Source organism: Tamandua tetradactyla, chromosome 8 (assembly GCF_023851605.1).
Source record: "Tamandua tetradactyla isolate mTamTet1 chromosome 8, mTamTet1.pri, whole genome shotgun sequence".
Classification (NCBI taxonomy): domain Eukaryota; kingdom Metazoa; phylum Chordata; class Mammalia; order Pilosa; family Myrmecophagidae; genus Tamandua; species Tamandua tetradactyla.
Genome location: NC_135334.1, coordinates 75,467,961 through 75,482,095, shown reverse-complemented (window position 1 = coordinate 75,482,095; position 14,135 = coordinate 75,467,961). Strand labels below are relative to the sequence as shown.

The window sequence follows — 14,135 nt, the reverse complement described above, 5'->3', positions numbered from 1 at the left end:
ATGGAAAGGAGCACAGGCCTACAAGGCAGGAAAGGGTCTTCTAATAATGGTTGGAAAAAGGCTGTGAAGTTTATAGAAGGTGAAGGACATATTTGAGAAGGAAAGAAGATGAAAATAATAGAAGACAAGAGAATCAGAATAATACCTGAGATTAGGATTGTTGTTTGATCCTGAGGTATAAGGGAGAGCTCAATTCTGCTCTACCTTCAATTTGTTCATACTCCCCGTCTAGCCTATTCCCCTCAAATATTAAATATTCTTCTCCTATCAGGTCTCTGCTTAGTCTTTAGGTATTTCATTTAGTGCATACTGTTTTCAGACTGGTTTATGCTGTTATCCTGGTACTCTTGACATGTACCTTCCACTTCCCTGCTCAGCCATCTAGAGTCACTTAGATAGACCCCAGCATCAGTACCCTTTCTTTGTCTGCTTGTCCTTCTCCCCTGTCTGGGTCAACTCCCTTACTATATGGTACCCCTGATCCTCCCCACCATTCTGGCCCAATGTATTCTTACCCTGCAGCATAAGGCTCAGTACTTGACATTTTCCATAGGATTCAAGAAAAACAGGTGCAGTGTTCCTCTCTTAATGAGAGGAGTGTGGGAAAGAGGGATTTGGAAATGGACGGTCGGGTTTTATCCTCCTCATACCCTATTAACTCTTTTCCCCAATGATATATTGGCTCCTGCCCCAGAAGAACATCTTGAAGAGGTCCCATGACAGGTTGGGTCTCTTTTCTGGGTGTGACTCTAGGGTCTTGCTCTGCCCACTCTTCAGTCTCCTGGGGTTCCTGCCCCTGACTGCCTACAGGCTCTCTGCCTCCCTTGAGGCAGAGCGTAGTCTGGTCTTAGTAAGCATTGCTCCTCTCCCCATCCTTACATTCCCTCCCCACAGTTCCTATTCAGAAAAAGAACTGCCTTAGGATACATAAATGGCTCTGCTGTATATGCTTTTTCTGATCATAACTTGGAAATGTGGGGTTCAGTCATAATTAGTTAAAGTCACCTATTATCTTTTTCGTTAGACTGATTTGGTTTGGGGTTTGGGTGTTTTGTTTCATTTTTTGTTCTAGTAAGTGTATGAGATATAGGACACAACTGTAGATTAGGGTTATGGTTGGGATATCTAGGTTTGAGTCTCAGTTTTTGGCCTTGGTAAACTGGCCTTGGATAGTTCTCTTATTAATCATCACTTGATAATTATTAACCATTAAAAATAACACTGAGGGTCACAGTGGCTCAGCAGGCAGTGTTATCACCTGTCATGCCAGAGACCTGGGTTCATTTCCCGGTGCCTGCCCATGCAAAAAAAAAAATATTAAAGATAACACTGAAGGGGGATGGTGCACTGGTGGCTCAGTGGAAGAATTCTCACCACTGAGAATTCTATTACAATCTTCCTACCTGAAATATCCAACCCCACCTTCCATAATCTGAGCTGATGACCTTCATGTTACCACAAAAAAGTAAGTGTTCAGGAGATAATTTTAAATTGTCCTACCAAATATGACAAACTGCTTAAATCTGTGCCTCTAGTTACAGATGAACCATCTGTGCTCCTATGGTCCTACCTAAGGCCAAATTTCCAATTTTGACATTGTATTTCATCAGCTCTCACCTACTATCCAATTCAGACTTTTTCTCATTCATTCCTCCCCCTTTTCTTTCTTTCTATATATTTATATTATATGTGTGTATATACACACAATGCAGCATGGAGCCAGCTTGTCTCTCATTGTGGGTCCCTGGCCCTGTTCCAGAGGGAACAGAGTAACCACTATACATGTACTAGAGTGCCACTATCTCAGTGCCTTTCTATTGGGAGGAAATCTGAAAAACTTAACTAGGAAACTTGTTTCTGACTCACCCTTCTACAGTATGTCTTAAAGGCAGAGCAGTGCTTTGTAGACATGAAAGCTGGCTAATAAAATCCAGGCAACCTGAGGCAAGAGACTACCTGGTTAAGTCATACAAGAGAGCAACCAGGAAGGGGTGAAGGTCTGTTTCAAAGGGAGAAGAGGAGGTGTCATTTAAACCTAAGTGGACTTCTTACCACCATTAGCAAGTGCAAGCAAAAGCAAAGAATCAGACTCCCCAGCTCCACTCAGGCTAAGTTGTGACAGAGAGAATCCTTTATCTTGCTTTTACCCTGGGATGATCTCCTTGATCTTTGATAGGGGGGCTGAGTCTGAAGGAGACCACCAATCAAGGCAGACCCAATTTACAAAGACTTTGAAAAGTTATTTTTTATTTTGCTTGTTTTGGTTAGCTCCTAGCATTCAAGAAAATGTCATATCACTAGCCTTATACAAACATGAGCGACGGGTCAGAGACCAAATCCCAGAGTTAATATCTTAAAATATTAATGTGTAGTGTACAACAAAAGATTACAAGACAAAGAAACAAGAAGTTATGGTCCATTCAAAGGGACAAGATAAAACTTCAGAAACTATCAACAAAGAGGACGAAATTTTGGAATTACCAGACAAAGACTATACAAAATGATCCTCATATGCTCAAGGATTAAAGGAAAACAGGGAGAAAGAACTAAAGGATATGAGGAAAACAGTGAATGAACAGTATAGTAGTCTCATTGAAATTCTCAACAACAACCAAACAGAAATACTGAATTGAAGAACATAATTGAAATGTAAATTCCCTAGAGAATTATAATGGAATATAATGGAGCTGGCAGGAGAAAGAATCAGTAATCTCCAGGACAAGACCACTGAAATGTTTCAAGCTGAGAAACAGAAAGAAAAAGGAATTAAAAACAAAAAAGAGTGAACAGAGCCTAAGAGATTTTGGGGCCACCAACAAGCAAACCAATATGCACATTATGGGAGTCCCAGAAGGAGGAAAATAGAAGAAGGGTCAGAAGAAATGTTCAAAGAAATAATGGAGGAAATCTTTCCAAATTTAATAAAAACAAGAATATCCACAGGCAAGAAGTCCTATAAACCCCAAACGAGTAAAAACTCAAGTAGAACCAGTGCAAACGCATGATTTGCATTACACAGTTCAATTACTAAGAATTCTAGTTCTGGGGAGACTGTCTTTCAAAAACAACAGGGAGATTAAGACATTCCCAGACGAATAACAGCAGAGGGAGTCCTCTCCACTAGACCTGCCCTACAGGCAATGCCAAAGTGAGTTCTTCAGAGGGAAAGGAGGGAACAGTAGACAGTGAATCAAAGTGGCATAAAAAAATAAAGATCTCCAGTAAAAATAACAATATGGGTCTTTATAAATGTTCTGTATTTGGGTATGTAACTCCACTTCTTACAAGTGTTATAATGAAGATGCATAAAACATAATCATAAATATATGGTTCTGGGTGTAAAATGCACAGGGATATAATTTGTAACAAGTACCAAAAACAGTGAGGGAATAGGTATGTGTATGTTACTGACGTTAAATTGGTTTCAATTAGATATGATTGTTATTGATTTAAGATGCTAAGTTTTGACCCCACAGTAACTATAAATGAAATATCTGAAAAAATATATTCAAAAAGAAATGAGGCCAGAGACCCAGGTTTGATTCCTGGTGCCTACCCATGCAAAAAAAAAAAAAAAAAAAAAGAAAGAAATGAAAAGGAATTCAATGATACTTACAAAAAATTAAATGTATAGGAAATTAGGCATTAACAGAATTGAAGGTCAAAAAAGATCTGAGACTTACAAAGACAAAAGAAAGTCCGGTATTATCAGTAGCTCTTCATGTCATTTTAATGACAAAGTATTAAATGCTTAGGTCAAACAGCAGAGATTGGCAGAATGGATTTAAAAAATGACCCATCTATATGCCATTGATAAGAAACTTTCCTTAAATTCAGAGACATAAGTAGGTTGAAATTGAAAGGAGAGAAAAAATATATATTATGCAAATAGTAACCAAAAGAGAGCTGGAGTAGCTATACCAATATCATAGAAAATACTTTAAGCCAAAAACTGTTACAAAGAACAAAACAGTCATTGTTATATACACATACATATATATGCATCTAATGGCAGAGCCCCAAATTATATAAAGCAAACATTGAGAAATACATCATTTTAATAATGGATAGAATATTTATACAAATGATCAATAAGGAAATAGAAGAACTCAACAGTAGTCTAAACCAACATGACCCAACAGAGAGATCTATGGAATACTTCTATCAACAGCAAAATAGTATAGATTCTTCTCTAGTTCATGCAGATCATTCTCCAGGATAACCCACATGTTAAGTCACAAAACAAGTCTTAAATTCAAATACATTGAAATCATACACATATCTTCAACCATGATGAATTGAGAGTTGAAATCAATAACAAAGGGAGAAATAGAAAATACATAAATATGTGGAAATTAAACAATAGCCTCTTTAACAACCAAAGCATCAAAGAAATCACAAGGAAAACTAGGAAATATCTTGAGTTGAATGAAAATGAAAATACAAGATACCAAAACTCATGAGATACAGCAAAGGCAGTGCTGAGAAGGAAATTTGTGCCCCTACATGCTTACATTGAAAAAATAATAATAATAAATAAATGATTTCAAATTAGAGACCTAACCTCAAATTGCAGGATCTAGAAAAAGATGAGCAAACCAAGCACAAAATCAGGCAGAAGGAAAGAAAAAGCAAAAAGTAGAATGGAAATAAAGAAGGGGAAAAAAATAGAATCAACAAAGCCAAAAGCTGGCTCTTCGAAAAGATCAATAAAACTGGCGACTCTAACTACACTGAAGAAGAAAGAACAGAGGACACAGATAACTGGCATCAGAAATAAAAAGGAGTAAATTACTACTGACTCCATAGAAATTACAAGGATTGTAAGAGAATACTATGAACCACTGTGTGCCAAAAAATAAGATAAACTACATGAAATGGCCAAATTCCTAGAAACACACAAGCCACCTAAACTGACTCAAGAAGAAATAGAAGATCTCAGCAAACAAATAACTATTAAAGAGATTAAATCAATAATCAAAACCCCCAAACAAACAAAAGGTCAGGACCAAATGGTGAATTTTACCAAATATTCCATGACGAATAAACTCCAATCCTGCTTCAAACTCTTCAAAAAAACTGAAGAAGAGGGAATATCCCCTAAACCATTCCATAAGGCCAACATCACCCATATATCAAGCCAGATAAAGAGAACACATGAAAACTACAGCCCATATCACTAATGAAAATAGATACAAACATCCCCAACAAAAATACTGGCAAACTAAATCCAATAGCACATTAAAAGAATTATACACTGTGATTAAGGGGGATTTATCAGAGATATGCAAGTGTGCCTCAATATAAGAAAAACAATTAAGGTAATACACCACATAAACAGAATGCAGGGGAAAAAAGTACACGATCATAAAAATTGATGCAGAAAAGGTATTTGACAAAATCCACCACTCCTTCTTGATAAAAACACGTACAAAACTAGATATAGAAGGAAACTTCCTCAAAATAATAAAAGGCATATATTAAAAAAAAAACCCACCACTAACATCATACTCATTAGTAAAAGACAGAAAGTTTTCCTTCTAACAACAGGAACAAAACAAAGATATCCACTGTTACTGTATTTTCAACATTATATTGGGAGTTTTAGCCAGAGAAATTAGACAAAAGAAAAATAAAATGCCCCCAAATGGGAAAGGATGAAGTGACACTTCCCCTATTTACAAATGGCATGATCCTATATACAGAAAATCATTAGCAACAAAGCTAGTAGAACTAATAAATGAATGCAGCAAAGTGATTTTTGACACACAAAAATCAGTAGTATCTGTATATACAATATGAAGAAGAAATCAAGGGAAAAACTTCCATTTACAAAGGTGTTCTTAGTTTGCTAAAGCTGCCAGGATGCAATATACCAGAATCAGGTTGGTTTTCAACTGGGGATTCATGAAGTTACGAGTTACATCTAAGGACATGAAAATGTTCCAATTAAGGCATCAATAAGAGGATACTTTCCCTGAAGGAACCATCTGTGGTTCCTCTGTCACATGGAAATGTACATGATGACATCTACGGATCCTTCTATCCTGCTTCTGTTTTTAATGGCTGTCTCCAAATGTTACTTGGCATTTCTCTCTCAGCTTCTCTGAGCTGAGTTTCATCTTTCTTTTGTCCTCTCATAAAGGACTCCAACAAGGGGATTATGACCCACTTTGAATGGACTGGGTCACATTTCCATGGAAGCAACCTAATCAAAAGGTCCCACCCAACAACAGGTCTACCCCCACAGGGGTGGATTAAGAGAACATGGCCTTTTATGGGGTACCTAACAGCTTCAAACCAGCATACAAGGCAACTAAAAGAATTAAATATCTGGAAATAAATCGAACCAAGGGTGTAAAGGACCTGTACACAGAAAACTACAATATCTTGCTAAAAGAAATCCAAGAAGACCTAAATAAATGGAAGGACATTTTGTATTCATGAATTGCAGGACTAGATATTGTGAAGATGTTAATTCTAGCAAAAATGATTTATAGAGTCAGCACAATTTCAATAAACATCCCAACATCCTTCTTTGCCAAAATGGAAAAGCCAATCATCAAATTTATGTGGAAGGGTTAAAGGGCTCTGAATAGCCAAAACCAACTTTAAAAAAGAAAAATGGAGGACTCACAATTCCCAATCTTAACATATTACAAACCACACTTAACAGCATGGGACTGGCACAAGGACAGGCATATAGACAAATAGAATTGAATTGAGAGTTCAAAAATCAACCCTCACATTTATGGTCATCAAATTTTTGACAGGGGCTTCAAGTACACTCAATTGGTAAAGAGGAGTCTCTTTAAAATATGGTGCTCAGAAAACAAGTGTCCATATGTAAAGGAATGAAGGTGGACCCTTACCTTACATTCTACACAAAAATCAACTGAAAATGGATCAAAGACCTAAATATAAAAACCGAAATACATGACTTATAGAAGAAAACATAGGGAAGCATAATTAAGACATTGTCTTATACAATGTTTTCTTAGACTGTAAACCCAAAGCACAAGCTACAAAAGAAAAAAAAAATAGATAAATGGAACCTCATCACAATTTAAAACTTTTGTGATCAAAGGACTTTATTATGAAAGTAAAAAGACAACCTACACAATGGAAGAAAACATTTGGCAACCACATATCCAATAATGGATTAATATCTAAAATATGAAAGAAATCCTACAATCCAACAACAAAAAACCCAATTTTAGAAATGGGCAAAAGACTTGAATAGAGATTTTTCAAAGAAGATATACAAATGGACAAAAAATACATGAAAAGAGTCTCAACGTCCTCAGCCATTAGGGAAATTCAAATCAAAACCACAGTGAAATACTTTTTCACACCCACTAGAATGGCTCCTATTTAAAAAAAAAAAAGCAAAAATTACAAGTGTTGGAGAGAATAAGGAGAAACAGGAACATTCATACATTGTTGGTGAGAATGTGAAATAGTGCAGCTACTGTGGATGTCAGTTTGACAATTCTGAAAAAAGAATTACCACATGAACCAGCAATTCCACCTGTAGTTATCTACCAAAAAGAATTGAAAGCAGGAACTCAGATATTTGCACACCAAAGATCAGAGTGGCATTATTCAAAATTGCCAAAAAATGGAAGCAACCCAAGTGTCCATCAACCAATGATTCAATAAGCAAAATGTGGTATATACACTCAATGGAATATTATTCAGCCATAAAAAGGAATGAAGTTCTGATGCATGTGACAACATGGGGGAACCTTGAAGACATCTTGTTGAGTGAGATAAGCCAGGCATAAAAGGAAAACTTTTGTATGAGACTAGACTATAGACTCATACAATGACATTATTCCATTTATATGAATAAGTAGTAAGGCAGACATCCTTGCCTTGCTTCTATTCTTGCAGGAAAAGCATTCAATCTTTCATCATTAAATATGTTAACTGTATTTATTCATCAGTTCTCCTTATTAAGTTGAAAAGTATACTTCTGTTCCTAGTTGAAAGTTTTACTGAAGTATGGACACTCCAAAAATCATGTCTAACCTGAATATATGTACTTTGTTTTTTTAGAATATAGGTTACCAGAGGCCGAGGTAGGTGTAGGGAATGGAGAGTTAATGTTTGATTGATGCAGAGTTTCTATTTGGGGTGATGAAAAAGTTTTGGAATGGATGGTGATGATGGTAACACAACTTTGTGAAGATAATTGACACCACTAAATTATATATTTGAATGTACTTAAAAGGAGAATTTTTGGTTTGTTACTAAAATAAGTTTTTGAAAACAAATAAAAACCACATAAGTCTGCAAAATACAGTGAGCCCTAATGTACATCATGGTCTACAGCCAATAGTATGATTATAAAAATGTTTTTTCATCCTCTGTAACAAATGCACCACACTAATGCTAGGTGTTAACAATATAATGTGGTATATTGGAATTTTGTATTTTATGCATGATTTTACTGTAAACCGACATGTTATCTAATAAAAAAAAAGTGAGTTCTCGCCTGCCATGCAGGAGAACTGGGTTCGATTCCAAGTCCATGCACTTCCCAAAAAAAAAAACCAAACAAACAAGCAAAACAAACCAAAAACAAACAAACAAACAAATTCAACAAATGTGCTGCAATAACAGGATACTCACATGGAAAAATAATGAAATGGGACCCCACCACACAGCATACAAAAAAGTAAAAAGTGGGGGGATGGTAAAAATCCAGGATCCATTACAGTAGCAGACATCTATAAGGTTCCCAGGGGAGCCATCTGCTCAGGAACAAAGCATGTGCCTGTCTATTTATCATCTAGGCCATGCCACCCCATTCAGAGACTTCTCTTCACCATATGCATTTAAAGCTCCTTAGAAACAGGAATCTTTTCAAATCTCTGCATCTCCAGTATAATGTCAGGTACATATTAAAGTCATTAATGTGTTTGTTGACTTACTGATTGAGATTAAGCATTATGCCTGCCTGTCCTACATTTGATTATAATATCCTCTGCTCATTCAGCAGTCTTCCCCTAATACCCAACATCACCATGATCCTCTTCCAAGTACTATCACAGAGGGAAATGAGTTCACGTGGTCACTGCCTTCACAAAATCTATTGTGTAAGAAGCCAAATGAAAGATAATGTAATAATAACAATCTTTTGAGGTTTTACCATGTGCTACACACACATAATAGCTTATGACAACCCCACAAAGAAAGTTATTCTCCCCTCTGTATAGTGGGGGAAGAAGAGGCTAAGAGCTGTTAGTTAGCTTACTTAAGGTTACACCAGAAAGATTTAAAGTAGCTGTTGCACACAAACAACATTTGATGAGATGTTATATGGGCGAGAAGAAAGGACCCTTGGATTATCAGCAAAGATTCATGAAGACGTTAACTTTAAACTGCAATCCAATGGTTCCCAGAACCATTGCCTGTTCTTTGCACATGCTGTCTCTTTTCCTTGGCATGCCCCTTCCTCCAAACTTACCTTGTACTTCTAAACCCTAAATCTTTGGCTGTCTCTTCCAGCACTAACCCCTTCTCTGCTGAATGAAACTCTATGTCTTTCATATGCCTACATATATCTCGCTGATATGTTCTTTGTGTCTTTCCATCCTCCAAACCAGGCTATGAGCTCCTTGAGAACAGGAGCATAGTAGATGCTCAATCAACGATTGAGTTGGATAAAATAATACAATAACTCAGTCTTTTTATTGAATGCTTAGTATAAATCAGACAAAATTGTAAATGCTTTGCATGTATCTTCTCACTTAATCTTCACCACTTCTCCATTTCACAGATGAAGAACTAATGTTCAGAGAAGTTAAATAGCTTGCCTCCCAAAAAAATATGGAGAAACAAATATTTAGGCGAAGAGAGAGGGCTGGGAATAAAAACAAAATTAGCAAAATATTCCAAAATGTGTTCCTATGCCAAAAATCATTTTGGATTATTTGTGCTCAAGGATCTCTTCATGTATCCCCCTTTCCTACCCACACTGAACTCTCAAGGTAGAACTTCTCTGTTATCCAATCCTTCCCCACCCTTTGGGATGCAAATGTCCTAGCTTCACTTTGCTGCCTCTAACTAGCATCTCAGAGGTATTTTTAGTGTCCTCATCCTCAGGGAATCCCTACTCTCAACTGTAGCCCTAATAACAGGATAAATACTCAAGCTCTTCTGCTCCCCCACACTCTAAGCCCTGCAAGACCTGAGACTCTGCTACTATTCCCAAAGCACTATAATAGATACACTGTGAGCAGTCCAGACCTGACCACCAATAAGATAGCTTCTCACTGAAAAGTTCTCTCCTTCAGATAAAAGAGATTAACAATTAATTACACCTTTTAACCATTGCTATAAAAGCCATGTAGCGTGAGTGAATTTTCAAATAAATGTCTCCCATGATAATTCTCTCAGTAGCCTATGAAGTAGAAATCAACCTATCCAGGTCACAGGTGAGAAAGCAGGTGGAAAAAGATTAAGTGACTTAACTAAGATCACCCACCTCGTTAGTGGAAGTGCTGGGATTTGAATTAGTCTGCTCTTGATCTTCCATTAATGAATGCTGACTTCTTGGCAGATAGCTTCCAGATGATCAAGGACACCTCCGGTGATGAAGAACTTGCTCCTTTCTTCACGAGGCAGCCTTGTTCCTGGTATTTCAGCTCCTATTATTATATATTTTAGGTAAGATGTTTTTATACCAAATACTAGAATATGAAGTAAGAGTTATTCTTAGAGAGTTATCTGGAGCAGGTGGGGACAGCTTCCTTATTGATCTCCAGAATTTTTATAGATACAGAGCTAGGAAGACGGGACCCCATGACTCTCACCTCCATCTCTTTTGTAGAATTTGAGCACATTGATTCTTTCAACATATGTTCTTGCAATTTCATTTTCCCCATCTTTGCAAATGGGCCTGAAGCAAGGGGAGATTATGATCATTGCATGTAGCTTCCAGATCAAGTAGCGAGTAAAAAGAGAGGCTGCAGAAATCTGATTCAAAAAAAGGCAGAGGTGAAATAAGAGAAGGAAAGGAGGACTGCCCCAGTCATGACTGGATTATTCAGATCTCAACCTTCAAACCAAGAGAAGGAAACTGAAGTGTGAACACTCCATAAACAATGTCTTACCTGAATATATGTACTTATGTTTTTTGAGCATAGCTTTGCTCATTCATTTTGCACAACAACATATATAAGCACACATATAATCATATACTCAGCCAACAGTGTGCTCATTCATAGAATGGAACAGTTGCTCAAGGTTCCCCACAGATTTCTCTCTGTCCTTGTACCATCATCACCAGCAAAGCTGATTCCCCTGTGGGGATCCTTGGGCCCAAGCTGAGCAGTGGAAACTCAGGAGGGAATGATCACAGAAGAGAAGACAGGAAACACATAGGGAAAGTGATGATGAAACAGAAAGAGGCGAGAGGATTTGTTCGATATCAGTGACAGCAAGAAATGGCACTGGGATGGGAAACGAGGCATCCTAACCCAGGTTTCTTTCCCCATATCACTTTAGAAGGGCTTACCTTTTCCTTTCCTGCTCCCAACAGTTTCCTGTGACATCTTTGTATGGATAACTGATGCTAGGGATTGCAAGGAGTGTTGTAGCTAAAGGATGGGAATGGAAATGGGCCATCTCCAGAGGGTCCAATTTGCTTCCCTATTGCTGTTCCATTTGGCAACCAGAACCCAGATGAGAAAGGTACTTTTCCCTCCCTCTTTCTCTTTTCTGTCCTCTCCTGCCTGTTTCTGATTCTTATTCTTTAATCTTTCTTTCCATCTTCATCTACTATCCCTCTACCGTTCCCTCCTGCCTTTTTTGTTTAATCTACCCTCTCCCGGTTCCTACTACTGGCTAGCTAGTAGAAAAGAGACAAATAAGGAAGTATGGGTATGTAAGGGAAAAACAGTGGAGTTAGAGATAATAGTTAATAGACAAAAGGGATGGAGTGGAGGTGTATAGAAGCTTGGAGCTGTCATCGGACCAATCTTGATATCTATATTTGCTTACAGGGAATGATTCTGTGTTCCTAATGTTTAAAATTCATTTCTCAGCCCTTCTCTCTTCCATATCTTTGAATTTATGAGAGGTGTATAGTCAACTCTCAGTAGTCTTATAAGATCACATATCGTGATCAGATCAACCTGATCCCCACCACTGACCAAGTCTGCATAATTACTCCTACTTCTACCAGCATCCAAAAAGGACAAACCTGAGGTAAGAACAGGATTCTAGTGCTAAACTTGAGCCAGGCAATCTTATGGCTGTAACAGGCTATAAGAGACGCAGCCCTTCACCATGTGCTTTGCTGTTCCTGGTTAGAATCCAGGTTCTGAGCCTTGTCTATGAGTTATCATGGACTCAATGGCTTGAAAACTCCATTCAAGGTCTCCCTGCCTTCCTTTCTCCTCAGTACTGACCCTCTTCTCTTGAAAAGTGGTCAAATTTGAGTCTTTCATCTAATATACCTGAACTTTCATCATTATATTATCCTTATATTGTCTCATAGGTAGAATGATCAGGAGAAAATGACACTAGAGTATAGGCAAAGTAGGGTTTATAGTCAGAGAAAAAATGTTTTTAATAAGCACTGTAGAGAAGATCCTACAGCCATCCCACTCACCTCCCAGCCCTTTCCTAGAGATCACTGAATCACACAGAAGAAGAAAGGGCCCTTTAAACCCTAGTAATAGCAATCCAACCTCCTGCTTTGAATTATTTCCCAGTACCCTACATTCTTCTAATCCCAGAAGGTTTTCATGAGGTCTAACACAAATATTTCCTGTTGTCATTTCAGTTTCAGCCAGCAAAAGGATGGATCCCAGCTACCTCTTTTCTCAAGGCCTTCTAGGGCTCACAGTAAGGCAGTAAGATCTTTTCCACCCATCCTGCCTTGACCTAGCCATGCAACTCACAAACCAGAGCCATCAGAACCCACCCTCCTTCCTGCTCATGGGAATTCCTGGCCTGGAGGCATTCCACTTTTGGATTGCATTTCCCTTCTGTTCCATGTATGCCCTAGCAGTGCTTGGCAATATGGTAGTGCTGATGGTGGTACATTCAGAGCCTGCACTGCACCAGCCCATGTATCTTTTCCTATGCATGCTGTCCACCATTGACCTGGTGCTCTGTACCTCCACTGTACCCAAGCTTCTAGCACTCTTTTGGGCAAATGCTGCTGAGATTGCCTTTGGGGCTTGTGCTGCCCAGATGTTCTTCATCCATGGCTTCTCAGCTGTAGAATCTGGCATCCTGCTAGCAATGGCCTTTGACCGCTACTTGGCCATATGCTGGCCACTGCACTATGAGTCATTGCTGCCTCCAAAGGCTGTGGGCAAGCTAGGGGTTGCTGCTGTGCTTCGTGGCCTGGGGCTTATGACCCCACTCACCTGCTTATTGGCAAAGCTAAGCTACTGTAGCCAAGTGGTGGCCCACTCCTACTGTGAACATATGGCTGTGGTGAAGCTGGCTTGTGGGGGCACACAACCAAATAACATCTATGGCATCACAGCCGCTACACTGGTGGTGGGCACTGACTCCATCTGTATTGCTGTCTCCTATGCACTCATCCTCCGGGCCGTATTAAGCCTTTCCTCCAAAGAGGCAAGGTCCAAGACCTTCGGCACCTGTGGCTCCCACCTGGGTGTCATCCTGCTCTTCTACACACCAGGGCTTTTCTCATTCTACACACAGCGCTTTGGCCAGCATGTGCCCCGGCACATCCACATCCTCCTGGCTGACCTCTACCTTGTTGTGCCCCCCATGCTCAACCCTATCATCTATGGCATGAAGACCAAGCAGATCAGAGATAGAGCCTTTCAGCTGCTGAAATGGAGTCCCGCTTAGTCATAAAAACTTCAACTCAGCTCTGAGACACTATCCTCTACTTCTCTCAACCCTTGGGTAATATTTGAGACCCATGGCTCTGCACCTGATGGGAGACTGATACCCAACCTCAGTGGTGCCATAGAATCCTTGTTTTGATAAGGAGGCGGAGCACAAGTCAGATGGGAAAGAACCACCAGGTGATACCCAGTTGTGAGACAGATATAAAAAGCTCAGGGAACTTCTGGCTAATGAGATAATATAGCTATCAGCCTGATGATGGCCTCCCTGGAATCCTACACTGCAGT

The 14,135-nt window shown here is 38.8% G+C and overlaps 1 protein-coding gene across 1 annotated transcript; it reads left to right on the top strand.

Moving 5' to 3' along the window:
• Positions 1-12,906: 12,906 nt before the first annotated feature.
• Positions 12,907-13,848, top strand: LOC143643478 (olfactory receptor 52P1-like). Its single transcript, XM_077112103.1, has one exon. It carries the CDS (start codon positions 12,907-12,909, stop codon positions 13,846-13,848), a length of 942 nt encoding a protein of 313 aa, XP_076968218.1.
• The last annotated feature ends 287 nt before the right edge of the window (positions 13,849-14,135 follow it).

Coding starts and splice junctions, on each gene's coding strand:
- LOC143643478 (XM_077112103.1), top strand. CDS start 12,907: ATGCAACTCACAAACCAGAGCCATCAGAACCCACCCTCCTTCCTGCTC.